This window comes from Athene noctua, chromosome 22 (genome assembly GCF_965140245.1).
Source record: "Athene noctua chromosome 22, bAthNoc1.hap1.1, whole genome shotgun sequence".
Lineage (NCBI taxonomy): Eukaryota > Metazoa > Chordata > Aves > Strigiformes > Strigidae > Athene > Athene noctua.
The window spans coordinates 2,187,031-2,208,327 of record NC_134058.1 but is presented as its reverse complement, the minus strand read 5'-3'; the positions used below and the strand labels follow the sequence as shown (position 1 = coordinate 2,208,327).

The 21,297-nt window shown below is 41.3% G+C and overlaps 1 protein-coding gene across 2 annotated transcripts in view; it reads left to right on the top strand.

Moving 5' to 3' along the window:
• The window catches only part of SKI (SKI proto-oncogene), a 114,223-nt gene that overhangs the window by 29,085 nt on the left and 63,841 nt on the right, over positions 1 to 21,297 (top strand). The window contains exon 3 of one of the 2 annotated variants that reach the window (XM_074924630.1): positions 640 to 750. The exons of the other annotated variant lie outside the window; for it this stretch is intronic. Within the exon in view, the coding sequence (XP_074780731.1) occupies positions 640 to 750 (111 nt within the window). The remainder of the gene's footprint in view (positions 1 to 639; positions 751 to 21,297) is intronic. 2 annotated transcript variants of the gene reach the window in all.

Genomic DNA, 21,297 nt, shown 5'->3' with positions numbered 1-21,297 from the left:
AGTCCTGTTAATACTTACTGCAAGGCATTGTGCTTTCTGTCTGAAGTAGTCATGAGGAAGCTTCCTGCTCTCGTAAATGCAAGGTTCTGCCCATTACAGATTTTTCTGGTAACATAAGTGGGAGCCTGGTCCTGTTGATCTTTACTGGTACACATCTGACCTGAGCTGGAGATGCGGAGGTCAGGCCTCTCCAAGTTAGCCCTGTGTTTTGGCTTCTGTTGTGGCCAGAGGTTGTCAGATATTTCACTGGAGGAGAGGAAAAATGCAAATACATGGAACTGTGACTTGAGTGCTGTGGGCTGTTTCAGTTCACTTACCTGTTTCAATGAATCCTGCTTTAAAAATCCTGGAACACTGTGTGAGGGTGGCTCCCACCCTCAAATCACAGTCTGGGAAGGCTTTAAGAGTTACGGAGTAAACCCCCTCTCATTAGGTAAAGTGAGAGTCTCCCCTGTTTGTCTGCTTTCTGTGAAAAGAGGCAGTGTCTAAAAACCAAAACAAAAAAGACCACAGCACAACAACTGGCCTCCTTCCATGAACCAGCCCTATTTCCAGCCTGCCCGCCACGGTACCAGGGGCACAGACTGTTATTGAGAGGCTGCTCTTGTATGTACATAAAGCCTTGTGATTTGTGTTTAGAGCCGAGAGTCTCCTAGAGTTCAGCTCTGCTGGAACAAAATGTTCAAGACAATGCTGTGGGATCCAGCTGGAGGTTTAGCATTAATGCAGTGTCAGCCAGATGGAAATGAGGTGGAGAGGGATGCAGAGGGCTGGGGGATGGGGAATCTCGTCTCTTCAGAGAGAAAAGAAAACAATAGTTACTCTGCAATACATATTCACATGTATCTATAGTGTTAAATGCTAGCTATGATAGGCATGTTCTCATTCAGCTTCTTGCCAGTAAGATGTCAGTTGTGCTTTGTGTGTGGTTGATGCAGTAAATAGGGCAGAGACTGCTCTCAGTGAAACGCCTGTGTAACTCACTGATTCTGGATGTACACTGACAGAACTAGAGCATAATTTGCTCATTGCCTGTGATTTTCAAAAGACCTTAGTGAGTTTGTGTGTACCTCTGGCCACGCCTGGTGTTGGCCTGCTTTGCCAAAAGGACCAAACACGTACATTCTAAAATTACCAATATTGCAAGATACGAGTAACTTTTCCAAAACTTTACAATTGTTTCTAGATGCAGTGTGCAGCTGGTAAGCATATAGCCCAAATTTGTCCTCTCTGACACCTTTTATTTCTGCTGCCGTGAATGAACCTGCTTATGGATAGCTGTGAGTGCAGAGCAAGGTCCCTCAAGTGTTTCAGCCTCTTTTTACAGGATTGCTTTGTTCTTTGAAATGGCTGTGATGGGGTAAGGCATCATCTGTTTGAATAAGATGATAGTGAAATGAAGCTTCCAACTCCTATTTGTGCATTTTGATGCAGTTGAGGTTTTAGATAGTTCTTTGCACTTGATGCCAGAATTTGATATGATGAAAGTAATTTCACATTAGTATTCCCTTTGAAGAAAAATCTGTTCTGTTTCATCTCTTGCTTGCCATACAAGACTGGAAATTGTAAACTCCATCGAGGCTCTGGAAAATCTGTAGCTGCATGAGCATGGAGAAAAAGGGACTGTTAAGTTCATGTTTTCTGTAGTTGAGTCATGGTGGTTCTGTCCAGGAGTGATGAAAGAAAAGAAGGAGGGGGGAAAAAAAAAAAGGGGGGGGGGGGGGCAAGAGCAATTATTTGAAGACAAGGTAGCTTTTTTTGGTTCCGTGTTTCTCAGCCATCCAGCCTCCTGATGCTCTCCAGAGATAAAGCAAAATATTCATCAACCTACTCTCCTTCACATCTTGCTTTAAATGAGCCAAAATCCAGGGTGTTCATCTAAGGATATCTGAAGGAGCTGGGTAGGTGGCTCTTCTATGGAGCCACAGAGGCTGCCCATATTGTTTGTCTTTCTCTTTTTCTATTGGTTTCCCATTTGAACTGAGCAAAAGCAGAACTACCTGAATGCAGATTCAAAGAGCCAGTTCTGCTTTTGCAGAAAAAGGATTTAGCAAGAAAGAACATCTCCTCCCCTGCTTTTATTGGTATATTTTGCTCTTTCCTCTTTAAGAGGAGAGGTCTGCATGTCCTAGTAATTTTTCTACTTGAAAAGATTGAGAAATATGTCATGGTCCATTCCTGTAAGCAGTCTTGATTCAGCAGTAAGTTTTAGAACATTTCTGGAGGTGCTGTGGTGTTCTAAACCATGTTTCAGGGCCCCTCTGAGTAACATCAAGGATTAATTTAACATCACAGAGCCTGGCTGGCTGCAGCTGGATGGGCAGTGGTACAGTGCTGCTTTGAGTCCTCTGAGAAGCATCTCTGGGGAGAGAACACTTCCTTCGTGTGAGAAAGGAAAAACTTCTAATGTAAGAAGAAGAATGAGGAGAGGAAGCACAGTGGTATTCCCCTTGGTGACCTTGTCTGGGAGCACTCAGTAAGCAAGAGGAGCTGTATTCTCTCTTCTGGAATATTCATAGGTCATTCTCCAAGGGACTGAAGGCTTGCAGTATCAGAGTTGGCTGCGGTCATGTGTTGGATGCTGAACTGTTAATTAAATTACCCACAGCACAGGTCCCTGGCTAAAGCCTTTAAAAGTGTTTAGCACTCTTTCATCTGTGCCCTAGTATCTTCTGGGAGCAGCTTGCAATTAAAGTCAGATACTGATGAAAAGTGTTGAGGCTCTGAAACAGGGCAATACTAGTAGTAATAAAAAGCCAGTGAACTCAGTGATTTAGTGGTGGCGGGTCAATGCTGGGAAAGCCCATGCCCCTTCTTTAAAAGTCCCTTTTAAAGTTCTCCCAAACATGCAGTTCCCAGGCTCCCATTCACTACTCATTTAGAGAATGAATGTCTCTCTTTTCTCCTCTTATGTATGTTCCTGTGGTCTGTGCGATCATAAGTTGCATTGCTCTGCTCCATTTTCCACTGCCTGTGGCTTCTGGGCTTTTGTGTGGCTTCTTTAGAATTTCACAAGTACATCACAAGATGCTATTTTGGGTCGCTACAGGATAAAGAGCGTTTAAGATCTTCAGAATGCCCTTTGCCACTTTCCATTAAGACTGTGAAGATATTCAGAAAACAAAATGAATCAACGAAAATTCTTGGTAAATCTTAGTCCAGCCTGTTCACTTTTACTTGCATAGATGAGTTCAAAAGGTGTTACTTTTTTTTTTTCCTTTTCCCAGAGTTTACTTTGATCCCAGCATACATTTTTCCCAGATAGATAGCTCTTTTACTCCCCAAGTCAGGAGCGTATGCTTAATCAGACGCAGAACTTAAGCATACATCTCAGTCCCTCGGACATTTCTTAAACGCTGTACATAAACGAAGGAGCTGGGCCAAGCAGGGATAAACATGCTGTAGGTACCTTTTTTTTTACCTGTCTGGGGACTTTCCCATGACTGTGAATGAGGGATACTTCTGATGTGTGTGATCATTTAGGGGGCTATATGGTGTTAGCTGTAACTTCTCAGGTCTGATAACACAGAACAGGCTGTTCTTAACTTCTCTGTGAAATGTGTCCCTCCTTACATTTGTGGTGCCCTTTCTGTGGCGCAGGGTGGCCCGTTGATAATTAGAGGTGCTTTCAAAGGGCAGACCCGTGACAGCGGCGTGTGCTGGAGAAGCACCTGCCTGTAATCAGCTAAAAGGAACCTGTTGGCAAGAGCTCTCCTGTCGCGCCGCGTTCCCGTCGGTTCCCACTCCTGCACGAAGCTTATGTAACTGTCTCTGAAGCAGAAGAGGGGTCACTTCAGGTGGCTGGTTTGAGCTGGTAGTGTCTCCTCTCCTCTCTAATGCTGTCTGGAAGGATTTATTGGATTCTTTTTTCAAAAGGAGAGGCCAGGCGTGCACGCACTTTCGCACACGCACGCGGTGCTGCCGCACTGGCATTTAAGGGCAAAGGGAAGCCGGGGCTGTGACAGGAGGCGTGATTAGGAATACAATCCTTTCACAGTGCTTTGCTTTTGCATTTAAAGAAACTTCTGTGTGCTCAGCATTCAGATTTGCTGCCCCAGTGACATCACACGCTGTCAGAACTGCAGTTACAGCAATACCACCAGCAGTGCTTTGCCTTTCCTGCTTAGTTTGCCTGAGACTATTAGAATCATTTACATATGTTAAACAGCCATTGTGTGACCCTCTGACAAAGAGTTTTATTTTATCTGCTCCTTCGAGGAGTAAACTGAGATAGAGAACGACTTGATGGCTTGTCTGTGGCCACACAAGAAGTTATCTGGTGGACCTGCAATTAGAACCCTAGAGTCCAGGCTCTGCTCTGTTCTGATGGCTTGGTAAGCTCTTCCTCCTGGCATGCAGCCTAGGACCAGCGAGCCTTCACCTCTAGTGGGGTGTTCTGACCTCGCTATTGTATCTCCAGACCTGAGAATAAAAGCTGGGTGTCATGGCTACCAGTCTCTTGTTTTAAGCAGCAAGCTGCAGTATGAGTGCGCAGAGGAAGCGGTGTAGTCAATGGGGAGGCTGACCTGCCAGCCTCCACTGAGCTACTGCAGCCTCAGATTCACTGAGCGTGGACTCCTTGCCTGCCCTGCAACTCGATTCCCTCCCTAGACACTGCTAGAACGTTTTGGATGGCTTTGATCAGCACTGCTCTAGATAAGTACAGATGTTCTCTTCCCCACCTCCCTTTCCATTATTAGGTTTTCAGCTTTGGGATACTTCCTTGGGGGTCTGACTTTCAGATGTATGCCGTGCACTATAAAAATAGAGGCCTGCTAAAATAGCCAAAGAGAATATCCAAACACAGAGGTTTCCAACATCACTCATCATTTTAAGAAATCTGGATTCTTTCTCAAGTTATTTACATCCACCCCACTTAGGTTTTCCTATCAGGCGATCATGATGTGCTCTTTGCATGCCTGGAAAGTTATCAAATACCATGAAAATAAGCATGTCGATGCTATTGCATGGTCTTACCACCTGTATGGAATGTCCCGGGTGAGACTGGATGAAGGTGAGAGCTAACTTCAGAAAGGCTGCATGCTGGGGGGAGTGTCGTTAAGGGTATGGTTTAGGATTAGTCAGCTGTACAGCAGTCATCAAGTCATCACTCTGGTTGGAAGGATGATGAGGCACTTAAAAAGGGGGTAAGAAAGAAACTCATACCAGGCTTATGTCAAAAAGCTTTTCTTTTAAAATAATTTCCATGCTTTTGATGGGATTCTGTGTTGGAGGCAATGTTACTTTCTAGTTGTCTTCATGAGTCTGTACTGGCTTTTTTATAATTATCTAAATAATTTAAAATTATATCAATTTCTGTGTGCTAACTTTGTATGGATTCTGCACTTCTGTTAGAAGAGGAAATACACAAGCACTTTAAAGATTCACTAAGATAAGAGAACCTGGGGTAACGCATACTAATTACACTGTTTTAGGTAAATATATGCTTTATTGAGACTTACAAGACTGATGAAGAAAAAAACAGATCTTTTTAAGAGGAGGCTTTGGTAGGGCACATCTAGATGCAACTTATTTAATCTCTTTTTTGTCTGTTTCTTTCCTTCTTCCTCTCAGTCATTTCCCAGGGATAAAAGTAGATGTTATGACATTTCACTTTGGAGATCCCAATTAACAAGGATGTGACGGAAGCCTTGTGCCTGAGATCTCATCTGTTGGGGTGTAAATTTTTCTTCTAATGGGCCACAAACTTCAAGTTACTGTTCTTCCTTAAAAGGCTATCGAGACTGGTCAAAAGTTAGGATGAAATACCACGTGTATCTAATTCCAGGTTATACATGAGCAGTGTAAGAACTCTGCTCTGCAAGCTCTTTTATGGTTCCTTGCCACATGAAATTCAAATTGATGTCAGTTGGAGTTCTAAGTCAGATTTGGGTTTTTTTAATAGCTGATTCTGTTAATGTAACTCCAGGAACACCTGGGCCACAGTTAGGAAAGTTTAATCTTCAGACCTGTATTGTTCCATGTGCTCCTGTAGTGTGACTTCATGTTGACTGACATGCAGCTATAACCAGTAAACTATGAACCAGATCATAAAATTCTGGTTGTCTTGAGAATTTTGCTAACATCATGAACAAAAAATTATGGATGATTAGTAGGTATCTGGTTGGTTTCAGGCAACGTACAGCTCTGGTTTTGCGTGAAGCCATCATGTCTCTCCCTCTGTGGCACATCTAATGTGTTGCCTCTGAGCCTGCCTCAGTTTCCCCAATAAGTGCCTGATCTGTTTGCTCCTTTGTTTTTCTTCTGCTCATTCAAATGGATGCCTATGGACTTTGGCAACGTTGTACTGTCTTTACAAGTGAGATAGCAAATGTAATGTTCAGAATTTTCCTTTCCCCAACACTTCAGCAGATAGCTGGAACAAGGGGTTACAGTCTGCTTGCGTGGAACTTTGAGTCAGTAGCAGAAGAAAGATGTACCTTAAAGAAAATCCAAATGCTGCCTTTGGCCTGGTGATATCTTGGAAGGACTTACTGTTGCCCTTTGTACACACGCAAAAATTAAGCAGGATCCTGTTTGGTAATGTGGTGCCTCTGAAGAAGTAGAAAACCCAGAAACCAACCTCAGTGTAGGAGAAGAAAGATAAAAGTTTGGATGATTATCAAAATGCCCTGAGCTGCATTCAAAGTAGAGTTTCTTAGGAGTGTAAATTACAGTGGGGGAATTAAACAGCGCTGGATTGACACATCACAGTACTCTCTCCCATATACAGTGTTGCTTTGTAAAACGGAAATTGTGTTTAGCTCTGTTTTTTCCCTCAAACTGTACTCCACATTTGTGTGGGAGAAGTATCTATATGGCATTGCATGTTATGAGAGCCTTCTGCAGAAACATGCTTTGCAAACTAGTATTTATTTTAACGAAAGATGCTTATGGTATGTTACTTTATAGAGAAGATGCTGAAGGAGATAGTTAACTGTTTACCCAAACCTCTTAATTATAGCAAGAATTGACTGTAAATAAACTAAAACTTTGCATATCTTGCTTTATAGTTAAGCCCTGAATTCTTGTTCCTTTCCTCTAGTTCAGCTGTACACAGTTTGACTAGTGTTCATTCTAACTGGTTCCTGGATATCTGTCACTTTGCTAAAGAAAAATTAGGGGTGAATGCACAAATTCCTAATTTTTTTTTAAGACAGTGAGTCCAGTTGTGTTCAGGCGCCACTATAAAAGGTATCCACATTCCATATACCCTTTCCCAAAATGTTTCCCAGCACAGTGTTAATTAATAAAAAAATGCTCTTATTTTCCCCCCTAGTGTTAACTTATTTATAGGCGAAGTGCATGTTAAATTCAGTAAGTAACTTCCTGCGTTTTTATAAGTATTTTAAAAGTATCAGACTCTTTGGCAGTATTGGCAGGATTCATGTGGTCTTTGTTTAGTGTTGGGATGTAAGTTACATGCATGCAGTTACTAAGAAGGATGTGTCAACCCTTCTGCTGACCAGATGTTAGATGAAAAGAAAAACAAAACACAAAACGCTAAACCAAAAATAGCAGAAAAAAGGTGTGCTAAGAATTTACTTTTCAACTCTATGTAGATTTTACAACAAATAGCAAGAGAACTCAGTATGGCAAAAATGATGTATCCTTTGTCATAGGAGTGAATAAGGAGAACTCCATCATGGGAACAGAATTAGAAACTCTTCCATTTTTCTGGAAGTAGGGAAGGGGGAAGAGCTGACAAAGATGAAGCTGAATTTCCCAAAGAACTCAAGGCTCACTTTAAGGCAAAGAAATTTTCCCTTCCAGATCAATGTATCCCTCTAAGAGAAGATATTAGCAAAGTGTATTCATCCCCAAATGGAAAAATTGGGGAACTATGTTCATATTCTTTGGTTTTGGTCATTAGTGAATATTGGGCTGTACTGACCGTTAAACTGATTTCTTTTTGGGACTCATTCATGAGTAATTTACAGTTTTAATTCTGTTGTATGAAACCTATGGATATTTGTTTAGAGTTGTGTAATCTAACATACTGTGCACCCCTGTGGGTTTGTTTTGGTTTTGTTTTGTTCTGTGAAGGACTGATCTCTTATCTTGAGGATGCCTGCTAAGATCTGAGCTTGTTATATAGCAAGAATAAGATCAGGATCACAAGGGAAAGAGAAGTAATGAGTATTGCAAAGTCTTCTGGGACTGTCATGTGTAGAAAATTTTATCAGACCAGGATGAATCCATACAAGAAAAATAAAACTGAAGTGATGACAGAACCCAAACAAATCTGCATGTAAATAAGAAATTACACCTAAACCAACCATAGGTACTCATTTCACATGTGTGACCGTGTGGCTTCCTGCTAGCATTGGTTTATCTGTGCTGCTGTCTTACAAATCACACACCGTACCACGCTGAATAAAGAGAGCACCTAAGGAGAAGAGGGAGCAGTAGAATCCAACTGAACTATGTGAGAGGAGGATCAATCCCCTAGTGAAATCTAGGTGGAAAAAATTAAGGGACCTTCTGAGCTTTCGTGGGTGCATTTCCTAGTAAAGTTCATGAGAAGTTAAAGATGTGAGTAATTGAGAGAAGCATGGAGTGGAGGCTTTCTCTGGTTTTGAAAGGCCGAATTCTTTTCTTTTTCATGTTCTTTCTTTCTCCCCCTTCTCTGCTCATTAAAAAGGTGCTATTTGTGGTCATTAGGAGGCACCCAGAGCAATTAGGTCCAACTGACCTTCGTGATAGCTATTCAAGACAGAAGCTAAAGCAGGATTGTATTGTAAACAACAACAGAAAGGGGGTCACACTAAACTTTATGGCTTGTTGGTATGTCGGGGGGAGATGAGAGGATGATGCAGTCAGCATCCCTGTAAATCTTATTTATCACTGATGTGGGGGAGGATACCCTATCTGAGGGGAATCCTAGGACAGTGAGGTTGTGAACTTTGGGGTTTTATCAGTTGAAATGGCAGAGGGAGTAATGGAGGAAGGAGGGAATGAAATAACAGAATAAGGCCAAGTGACTCAGCTCTGCATGTGAACTGCTTGTAGGCTGGAGTTAGAAGGAAAAAGAAAACCTTATTAACTGAGCTATGTCAGAATGACCATTCTGCACATCCATCTAACCCAGTATCCTGTCTCAGAAATCTAATTCTGGTGCAGAAAGTGGACAACAGTAAAGGCTGAAGGAGAAAGAAGAGACTAGGCTAAGGATACAGGGATACTTTCCCCTAAGTCATGTGTGGCTTAAGGGCTTCCTGAGTTGGAAGTTAGGCCTTTGTGTTTAATAGCCTTAAGGGACTTTCCTTCCTTGAGTTTGTCAGTACTCCATTTTAGCAATGTTGCCGTCTCCAGTGAAAAGCTAATTCTGATTGAATACTGGAAAAGCCAAGTTATATATAAACAATCACTGGCATTTGAATTGCCATACCTCATCATCAGCTGAGCCATGATAAGCAAGTGGGTATACGTAGTCTTAGCCTGTTATAAGTGGATCTTAAACAAAACATATTTGCTTGTATCACCCTCATGGCATTTGCGATGGGATAGGGGTGTACCCACCCCCGGCAATGCAGATTAACGGGTGATAGTAGTTCCTTTAGTTTTATCATCCTGTTTGTAGGAAGAACCTTTGGTGTCCATGCTTTTTTAGCACTAAAAATCTATGCAGCTGCATTAATTGAAAGAAGCTGTGCTGATTTACAACAGCCCTTGAAGTAGGAGCAGCATATGACACTGTTTAGGGAAGGAAATGTCCAGAGGAACATGGTTAGGATGTATCAGTAACCAAATTTGTTAAAATGGAGCCACTGCCTCCCTAGTGGCAATTCCCAATTCTGTGGAAAATAAGGCCATGAGATTTTTGGGGTTTTGGTGGGAGGTTTTCCACTTTCTTTGGTGACTGCTTGGGAGAGATGAAAATAATCTTTGTAGAGTACCCACAAGTTGTATGGTTACAGTGCTGGGTTAGAGCAAGAGAAAAAATGGATTCGGGGAAAGGAATCTGGACAGTTATGGCAAAACAAGATAGAAGAGCTGTATGCAACTGCAGTAGAAATAGGAACAGGAGATAGAAATATCTTCCCCCTGTGCCCTAGACTCTGCAGTCTTAGCACAAGCAGGTGTGGTTGGAGTCCAGAGCCTGTCCAGGTGGGGAAACTGAGTAAGGGAAAGGAGAGTCCAGCATAGCTCCCACAGCAGCTCCCTGCCTGGGCTTTCTGTATGCCAGAGCTCTGCTGGGGAAGCTCGCTAGTTGCTATGGCATAACATGCCTTTTATTCTAGAGTGCTGTATCCACACAGGAGCCATTCGGGGATAGGTGCCGTGATTTTTGTTATGTGTGTCCACAAGCCAGTATCTTTAAAATTGCAGTTTTGCTTTACCTGTGGTGATTGTGTTCACTCATCGAAGAGCAATCAGGAGAAACAGTGGCAAAATGCTCCCTAAGACAGTGTCTCTAGCCCTTGTTTACATGGCAGTATCAAAGTTTAAATCTGCTTCTCAGGGCAAGGAGAAGCTCATCTTGTGTGTGCTTCTTAAACACGTTATGTACTTTTGGTATGTTTTACGAATAGCTAACCGATTCTAAATCTGGGCGTGAATTCCTTGCACAGAATTGAAAACACATTGGTACAAACGGGATCAGCTTCTTTAAGGTTTGAATGTCTCTGCATCCTCCCGTGGTGGGATGGGTAGAAAAAGGTTCGGCCCCTTCCAGTTTTATGTGGGGTCAGGCAGTCGCTGTGGATGGAAGAAGGTTCTCAGTAGAGTCCACCATCTGGCAATCATAAAACAAGTAATCAACATTTTTTTGAGGAGGATGGTGAGGAAACAAGCTGCAGACGATTGTCGTGGGATCACGGCCCTGCACAGACACCTTTATGGCTCTTCTCGGTTCTGGTTGGGTGTCTGCGCTACAGGTCAAAAGTTCAGGCTGTCCTCTCCCCCTTCTTTTTTCTTCCAAAGATGGGAATTAGGCAGGGGACTGGAATGCCGAGAGACTGTAAAATGGCTTGTCCTCGCTAGCCCCTCCTACCCCTTTCTTCCTTCTCCCGTATGTTGCTGCCTGGGCTGTGGGTGGAGGCTGGGCAACGCAGGCTCGGATTGCTGGAGCACTTGGAGAACAGAGAAATTAAACACAGCTTGAACTTTGTAAAATGCTCTACTTAGATGAAGCGGCCAGGCAGCCTCCCAAACAATGAACTGGCAAGTTCAGGCTTTTTGGTTACTTTTTTTTTTTTTTTTTCCTTTTTCTGAACACAATTAGTAGCTTATAAAAGGTTGTTATGCTGCTGCACCAGACCTTGGAGGAAAACAAGAAGATGAAGATTTCAGAGACTGCTGTTTAGAGTAGCATGGAAAATCTTTTCCAAAGAGATGATCCATTGTCAGGAGAGCACTTCTGGGCAATGCTATCCCAGAAGCAGATGATATTAAAGGGGAAGACAGGTCAATGATTCAGCAGATCTGATACTTCTTTGAATTATACCATAGGAAAGTAAAAGTTGAGATAACTATATAAGGTTTTCTCTTCTGCTGACTTGCATGTTGTACACAATTATAGCTCCTCCTACTAAGCTATTTATCCAGTGATGTAGCCACACTCACTTTAAGGATGAAAATTCCAGTTTACCAGATGTGACAGGAGGAACATCTGACAGATATGCTTTGTGATTTAAACGAATGCCATAACCATTTGGGCTGTTTCTCCTCCTCATAATGAAAATAAGGAGCATGAGTAACTGCATCAATGCATGCAGCTACACCCACTGCAGAATCAGTGGGCAGGCAGAGTGAGGCTTAAGGTATTATAACAACAACAACAAAATTCAGAGAGAAATATCTGAAACGAGGAGCAAGTATAAAATACAAGGGAGGTTAAACTGTGAATATAGAACATTTTTAAGGTGATGAGTTTCTTCTAAACAAGAGAACTAGATTTATTTTTCTAAATAATAAGGACCGTTTTAAAATGGTCATACCTGGTTAATGTGAATCACTCTGTAAACTGTTGTTCCCCCCCACCCCCCCGCACAACACAGAACCTCCAGATTAACAAATATGCTGGAATGCAGAATGCACATCTGGTCTGCATTACTGTGGACCTGGCTGTAATCACATGGAGAAAGCTACCTTGGGTTTTTATGTAGAAATGTTTGTATTATACAAAACCCCTGTTGCCAAGCAATTTTTATTAAAACGGCCAGTTTATGCTCAATATAGTGTCCTGCTGAGGAGCTCAGAATACCATGAAAATCTGTGCACAGCTTCACTCCCATTGTTAAAGTTCCAGGGGCTGAGAGTAACCAGTGGCGGGTGAATGCTGTCTGAGTTTTTGTCTACACTAACACTTTTCTTTTTAGAATATCCAGTTGTTGTTGCCATCTTGACAGCCTTGCCTATTGTAGTCATAGTGGATTGCTAAGGAAGCTGGAATTCTAACCACCATTTTGCCTAAATCTGCAGCAGATCTGAATGACACGGAAATTAAAATATCACTACTTAGACTAAGCTAGTAGTCCTGGTGGACCTCTAGTCTAAAAGTGGGGAATTAAACCAAAATGTATAGTAGCCAAGGGGAGCATGGCAGGGGTTAGTTTTGAGGGCTGGAGGGTTTCTAATGATGCATGGAAGATTAGAAATGCTTACTTTGAAATCCCAATTCTCAGGACATAATTTTAGAAGTTGCTTAGGATAATTCTCTTAGGGACTTAAAATGATTAAGATTTACCATGTGCTTTAAAGATGCTTCACATTAGAATACTGATCTGACCTGACTAGCAATGCTTTCCAGAACTTGAGTCTAAAAGTGTTACTATAATCCAAAAGTCTGGCTCAGTGTAATTTGGGTTAATAAATATCCATGAAATGTCTCACAAGGCATATTTATCTAGACATGATGGGGAGGTGCCTAGTAGTAGAAAGTTAGAAATAAATCCTAAAAAACTCTAAACCTTTATTACCATCCTGCAAGAGTTACAAGAGTTGGTACTCTTGGTAGATTAGGAAAACTTTCACCGCGTTTTTCAAGAACTAAAACTCTCTTGAGTTAAGGATGTTAATTTGCATTTCAACTAAAAGCATGCTTCATAAATTCTTACATACAGTAAACCTTAACAAGTGGCACTAAAGGTCATAAGGCAGGAAAGGGAAGAAGGAGGGCTGATTTCGCAGTGTTGTGCCAGTCACAACTGTCTACCGGAAAACCACAAAAACCTACCTTAATCTACGCAGACGTCCAGTCACAACATACTTTGTTGGCCAAGTGGTTTTTTCCTGTCCAGCAATTCTGCATGTCCTCATACAAAGTACTTTCTTCTCTTACCCAGTGTGTCCAGTGGGAGATCAGGGAGCTCTTACAGAATGCGTGCAAGTTTATATCCTGCTCTGGAATAAATTGTCTTGTTTTAGTTTGTTTTAAAATGCTGCTACATAGAGAAGCAAAGACTGACAGCTAGAGAGGCTACAGGTATTTCATCTTCCTCCAGTGCTGTTTCCTTCATTTCACAATAGGAGCATGTTTGCATGTAGATGAGTTCCTCTCCAGACTGGTAAGAAGAAATTGAATGGTTTTTTTCAAATAGATGTGACAATCCCTGATGGTTTTTGTCACTATAGTGACTTGCGTTGACTGTTTCCTGCAGTTTGAGTATGCAAAGGTTTGCCCAGCCCTGGGAATCAGTTTGATCTCAGGTGCTCTCTGTGCTCGCCCGCCGAGGTGTGCGGAGGTGGTGAAGCGGCGCGGGGCACACGAGATGTCAGCGCACATCTGGAAGCTCATGACTCGTGTGCTGCTCACTTGGCCAGAATGTCTGTGGTTAACAACACTGGAACACGGCCTGTAAAGTGTCCAGAGGGCAGCACTCCAGTTCTGTGCCCACATCTTCAAAAACCGAGCTTACCCTGCTCTTACTCAGTTGTGCCTTAGGGGAAAATGCCTGCAGCACTGTCTGTGGCAACTTAGTAAGTCACAGCCCTGTTCTAAATATGGAAACACACGCTTTGATACAGAAGCCATTTCAAAACTGCCGGATTCTTCTTGTTCAGCAATGATGACCTAAGAACTGGCTTAGCAGTCTGCATCTCAGGTTGGTTTAGTGCAGTCTGTTCCTAAGAGTGCCCAGGTAGGTAGGTGCATGAGGTACAGGTATTACAAAGGCAAATATCCAGTGATACCTTCCTAGTGTGCCTTTCCTAGATACTCTATGCAGATCCAGAACTTCCTGGCCCTTTTTATTATATCTTGATGGATTTTTCTTCCACAAATTCCTCTGATGCTTTTGGAGCTTTTACAAGCTTTTGGCATCCACCGTATCATGTGGCAATGAATTCCCCAGTTGTATTTGAGAGACGAAAAAGGTTTCCTTTTGTTTCTTCCCTATTTTCCCAGCTGTGTCAGAGAACCTAGAGGTAAGGGAATTTCTGGCACTTTCACCTTACAAAAAAACCCACTATCTTTTAGTGTTTGCATGCCCTTGCTTATTGTGCTTATAAAAGCTGCTCTGCAGTGTTGTTTTTTTTTATAGTGGTGGTTGAAATATTTCATCTTACTAATTGTAATGCTTGTATTGGGGTATATGAAGTGCAAGCAAGGAAAAGGAAGGATATTGTGTGCTGTTTAGCACCACAGATTGTGATAACAACAACTCCTGTGAAATCTACCTTAAAGAAAGGAAGGGTTGAAAAATTTTTATTACTTTTTTTTTTTTTTTTTTTTTTTTTTTAACCCAAGAGGAGAAAATAATGTTAGGCATCCTGGCTGCCACTGTAGCTCAGAGTGGGCTCTGGATGAAGCGGCGAGCAGTTTGCAGAATCAGGTCCTAAGATTTTACACATCTGGGATCTACAACATGCTGTGTCGACATGGAAAATCTGCGTAATATTTAACCTAATGGGTGAGTTTAAACTCATACAGCTAAGTCAGTGCAGCTGTACTTGGTATGTGTGCAAACAGACCTGGTGAGAATGGTATTTTTGTTTAGATTTGTCAGTTAGGAACATCTTAAAATTAAGTATAACCAACACAAAATGTGAGTCCATTGCTGTTGACACCAGTTTAGTTTGAAACTAGTGCAGCTTTTCAGTGTAGAAATGATGGTGTTCTGTTCCTCATGCACAGTTTAATTGCTCTCCTTTAAAGAGGAAGTTTAAATCTCCAACTGAGTGTATGCCAGACTCCTGACATGCATGACAATTGAACTGTGTCTTTTTCTGCTGGCTATTTAACAACACTATTGGCATATAAAAATCACTTAAGTTGAATGACTTGGCCTAGCTGAAAGTGATGTTAGGTGCAAAGATAAAAATTAGGTAATATGAAGTTGCCTTGGTAGCATAAAACTGAATTTTGCCCTGATACTCTTACTACAGTGATGATTTTAAAAAAAAATTAAATTACCCCTCTCCTGTAACAGTAGTTTGTACAGCTTATTAAATCCATATACATCCATGTAGTGAGGTGCTATTTTCCCTTTATTTATACTGAACTTGCTCATTATATTTAATTTTTTTTTTGTTATTGCAGGAGCCCTGTTAGAGCTTTAGATGTAGCACCTTTTTTGAACACATTTTCTTGGCACAAATTGGTGTGTTTTGTTGGTCTGTCACATCAAGCAATATCCTTGTCAGTGCCAACTAATTGCTATCAATCAACTGCTGAGGATGAAAGGCTGGTCTGATATTAAAGCATGTTAAAAAGCACAGGACACATGATTTCTTGTAAAATATGAGGCTAGAAGGGTGGTTCTGTAGGAAATAGGCTGACACATCTACATTTTGCATTTAGGAACTGCCATGCAGGTGGGTAGATGAAGCAGGCGTGAGTGATTTATGTCAGGATTTAGTGCCTGTCACTTGGGAGTGAGTGTGAAAGTGGTCAGGAAGAAACCGTTCCTCCTTGATTGCTGTGGGGACCATCAGGGACCATCTGCTTGCTTACAAACTCTGCTGGCATAGTTGTTACTGATAGGATGATAGCACAGGGCAGCAGAGGAATGCAGGTGATACTTCACATAATACAGCTAAAATAATCCACTAGCATCCTACTTAGATAGTTTAGGGGATAATTGACTTGAGTCTGAATTTTTCCCTCTTGTTAATTAATTTGTTTGCAGGCTGTTCATTTTGGTGTATTCCCGCCTCTTTGATTGTCTTGGCATCCAACTTGACGTTTAAATTGCATATAATTTATTAAGATAACAGTAGTTTGTAGCCTCGTTGTCCGAGGCTGCTGGTTTTTCTGCCTACCTCGCTCAGCAGTTCAAAGCCAGGGATCTCTTAAAATCCTTGCAAGCAGTAGGAGTAAGGAGCTGCCGCCACCACGACTACCAGGTATCTTTCCCCCATGGAGCCGTCTCGTACCTTTGAGTAGATCCAAAGCTCAAAAGGTCATAGCTCTTGTGTGAGTGTGTTTATTACCTTCCGTTTAGTTCTCAGGAGTCCCATTTCATGACCATCATCAGTCCCGGCCAGGGCATCAGGCAGGTCAGGGGTCTTATCTCTTTATGATGGTTTTTTTTAGGAGAAGTAGTCATTCTTTCTCTTCCTCAGATGCTCATTTGAAAGTTCTAGAAATGAGGTTGGTTATCGATGTTTGAAACGCTGTTATTCTTTAAGAGAAGCTGAGTGTTTACCTTAGTTTTAAAACAAGACAAAAACTTCAAAACCCAAAGCAATTGCGAGGCTTCCCAGCTGCCTAGAATAACAGCCTAAAGGTTGAAAACAGGGGAGAACCAGCTGTGCATCGTTTTTGCCTTTCTTTTCCAACAACAGGAATCCTTCCTTTACCCAGTGAAGGACTCGTATGCTCCTGCTTACTGATGCCCAGTACCTTTATAAACCATTTCAAGGGCCTTCAGGATTTTTTTTTCCCCTTGAAAATGTGAAACTTAATTCTGGGAAACAAGACTTGATATGACAAAAGGCACAAAGAAAACATACCTAAATTCTGATGAGAAATGAACAGGCTTGAGGAGAAGGAGCAAGAATCATGCTTTCCCCCCCCAGCCTTTTTTGTTGCTCTGTCTGTGCTGAATGGTGGAGTAGGTAAGTAATGCATATTTTGTGCCTTGTAGTTAAATTGTGGCAATAGCTTTGGAAGATTCTTTCCAGATAAATGTCTTGCTTTCTGACTGGAAGACATGTTTTGTCCTTACTGTGACCTTCGAAAGGTGGAGCATATCTGCTGTTGTTTCCCAGGGGATTCCTTGTGGTTTTGGGACTTCTATTTTGTAATAGAAGTAGTTTAGTTCCACCCCTCCCAATTTATTTAAAACAAGCATACAAACAGAATGTAAATAGATGATCATTAAAGCACTTGAACACCAGAACTGTGTATTATTCCTTCTTGTTAGAAGACATCTGTCTTACCATTCCTATGCATTGTAATCAAATTAACATTTTAATTTCCTTGTAAACAGTATAGGAAAATATTTTCCACATAGATTCCTCTAGGGCTTTGTTGATAAGAGGCAGTAACAGGGCATTTTTCTGCAAAGGTACAGCAAAACCGCTCTTCTCTTACAGAATTTGTATGTATCTTTAAAGAAATATCTAAGAGCACTGATTACCCAGGTGGACTGTTTGAGAAGTGCATGATCCCCAATTGCATGCTAGTTTTCATAATTCACTGGTATCTTTTCTAATCCATCACAGTCCTCTTCTGAGAAAACCCCAAAAAAGTTAGTAGAAGGAGACCTGATCTTCTGCTGAGCTAGCCTAACTAAATACATAATGGAAAATAGCGTAGATATTGAAATAGGTCCTTACATTTCAGATGCTACTTTTAAAACAGGCTAATATTTTGGAACGGTGTTTTTTTCTTAAAAATGAAAAAGTACAAGACTCAAAAAGAAACATTTGCTCATCAAGTTGTGAAAAAATTAAGGCTATAAACAGACAGAAAAATGAAGATGTGTTTAATTAAGATAAAGATCTCCACTGAAAAAGCAGAGGGATTATACTGCAGTTCCGGTTTTAATTTTTGCTTTCTCTTTTCATACTTCTAGGGAAACCTCGGTTGTCTTGATTAGAAATGTTGGCTTTCTTTTTCAGTAAAGTTGTGCTTTGCAGATGGCATTGATATAAAAGGTTCTGCTGAGATGCTGTTTAAAAAGCAGCGTTCAAGAGAGGAGAGAGGCACATCCTATGTTAGTCCATACAATGTTAGTGTTGTGGTATTTTGGTTTTTTGTTGTAACCCATTTGCTTGAGGAACATGGCTTCAAGTTGGTTGACTTCAGGCCACAGGGCTTGTAATATGGGCTTTTCTGGGGTTTACCACTACCAGATGAAGCTTTGTTTTTTGCATGCTTGAATTTTGTATTTTTAAAGACACTAAATCAGGAGTATCTAAAATACACGCTTTTTTTGTCCCCAATGAAAATAAGGCCGACTTAAAGTTTGTCAGATCTGGACTCTCCTCTTTGTTTCGTTTGCAGGCTGACAGCCTGTCGGCCCAGAGCTGAGCTAGACCTATCCTGGAACTTCAAGCTGCTACCTGATAGTGTTTTAGTGGAATGAGTTGCTGTCTCTGCTTAGCAGTTCATAATCAAAGTTCAGCACCTTGACTGCTGTTGAACTTTCCCCTTTTTGTCACAAAATATTAAAAGTGAGAAAGTGACTATTTGGTTTTGGTTGTCCAAACCAGAACCACCTCAAGAAGGTTCAGTTTCTGGGAAGCAATGAGCACTTCTGCAGATACGTTATACAGTGTTCCACAAAACGATATTAAATTATTGCATATATTTTTAGTGACAGTTTGCTTGTATTTTGGTAGAAAATGGAGGTACTACAGACAGAATAGATGTTCCCACTCCTGAGGAGTTTAGTACATAAGCCCAGAGAAAACTAACTGGATGCAGTAGATAGGTGGAGGAACAAAACTTAACTCCTCAATATGCAGTGGTACATGTGTGGTAAAAGCAACCAAAAATCTCTCGTTTCCATTTGCTTGATTATCAGGCTAAAGCAATTTTCAAACTGCAGAAAGCAGAAACGCCATTGTGAATGCACTGGCATTGTGTCCCAGGAAATAACGATATTGCACCATTCAGATCACATCAAATCCGCCTGTCGCTGCTTGAATATGGAACAGATCTGATTCCCAGCTGCACTTTCAGAGGAAATCTGAAAAAGGAAGGGCCACAGGGAGGTGTCCCTGTTGGCTGCATAACTAGCTACAAGCATACTTGCTTTTTTGGTGTATCCAGTGACAAGTGGCTGGTCGGTATTTGTACACAACTCGAAAGCAGAATGATTTGCATTAGATAGCACAGATGCAAAATGGACATATGGACTGTTTTGAAGGAAGTGAAAATAGTTTTGTTTCTGCAAACTGGTGCATTTAAAAATACAGTGTCAAAAAACTTCCCAACCTGCTTTTCTGTCAAACAGCTCTGTGAAAGCTTGTTTAGGGGTTAATAGTACAGGCTCGAGTGACTTGAAGTTGTAAGAACCCTTGGAATGTGTAAAGAGAGGAACGATGTAGATAAGGCTGAACTCTGAACTCGGGGCACAATCCAGTTTATACGTTAATCTCCACCAATAAAAGCAGCATCAGCTGTCTGACTGAGTCAGGACACTACTCCTCCCGTTCAGGTTGTTCAAATAAAGAAAGTAGGCCATTACACCTGAGAAGAGGGCAAAGAAAGTGTATTGTGTTATTCTTGAGCTTTGAAGCACATAAAGCAGTAGTGTTAAAAAAACCCCCCACAACACAGAGGAAGTGTTCTTCTGAGGTTTATTCAGTCTCAAGAAACTTGGTCCTCTTGGCAGGGGAGTTGGTGTTTGTTTGTTTTTTAATTAGACCATTGCTCTGACACCACTGCTCCCCCCCTTTCTATTCCAGTATATCTCAGCATTTGCAGTGTTGCAGATCGATGAACAGTTGCGTTAAAAATTGCAGGAAGAGAATCAGGTACTTTTTTTGGGGGGAGGGGTGTGTGTGTGTGTTAAACTTAGTGTTTGGGCTTAGTGTGACTGGGGAATGTATTTTACTTCAACCAGCAATGGTTTGTCAGAGGCAGCAAAATAGGCCTGTGAAATAGCTCATCAATGGAAGGTGTCCACGGGAGCACTCTCATGTCAGGGGGAACTCCATCAGTGACTGTGTTGTGCAGCTGTGGAAGCAACAAATGAGGAGCTACCTGCTTCTGTGCAAGCAAGGAAGAGAGGGGAAGAGGGGCATCAATTGCTGCTATGCTTTCATTCGGAAATATTTCAATTTCAAAAAAGTAAAAATCTGACTTGGACATGACTCCAAGTACAATATTTTTATCAGTACAGGCTTATTATTTAGTTTGCATGTTAATGTGCTTTCCTTTTCATGATTGTTGTGGTTACCTCCTCCCAGCTTCACCCCTTGGTGTAGTTCTGAAGTCGCCCATGTAGAAAAACATGGGAATGAATAGGTTTGGGCATCTTATATTCTAAGACACAAAACTTTGATTGTTTAAACATAGATGAACGTGACTGATTGCTAGTCTAAAGTATTTTATGTGAGGAAAGCCTCTCTGAGGAGAATCTAGAACATAAAAAAAAATGGTTTGTGATCGTAACAGAGAAGTAGGATGAGACTTAGTCTTGGGTCATAGTTATATCTTGATTATAATGATCATAGAGTGAACCTGGAGGTATTTGAAAAGTGGAATTACTAGCTATTTGAAAATCTGCAAGAAAAAATGAAATTACATAAACTTTAAATCCAGGAATTTACATTCTTTTCCAAAAGCTGCTTGTGAATTTGGGTGGACTACCAAAATAGCCTGTGAGCCTTGATTTTTTTGTTAAGACAGTAATGACTGGGTGGCTGTTGAAAATTAGATCTCCTTATCTTGATTTTTAGGACCTGGTTTTAGTTCAACTCCACTCTTGCCCTCCAGAAATGAAGGCATGTAAAATCATCATTTGTTCTCAAAATTTTAAACCAGTACTGCAGGCAGAGCAAACTTATTTGATCATTCTACCTGGAGGAACATCTCATGACCTTATTAAAATCAGGAGGTTGCTATGTCATTCTAATTCTCATTTACTCAATATCTTTTCATTTTACATCATTCCAGCTGATTTTCTGACCTAGGACATCATTTATTTTCTTACGGGCAGAGTATGTTGTGATCTTAGGAACTGGGCATGGGCGTGAAGGTCAGAACAATTGGTTTCTATTTCTGTCTGTTGCTGAGTGATGGACTCAGAATCCTTGCCTGTGTTAACCTATCTGCAAAAATGGAGATAATGCTGCTTATAGACTTATATGAAGCACTTAGAGGGTTATCTTTTTTGATAGGCTGCTTGTTAGGGAAGGATAAAATGGCTTGAGTACTTGTGCCAAAACTAGACT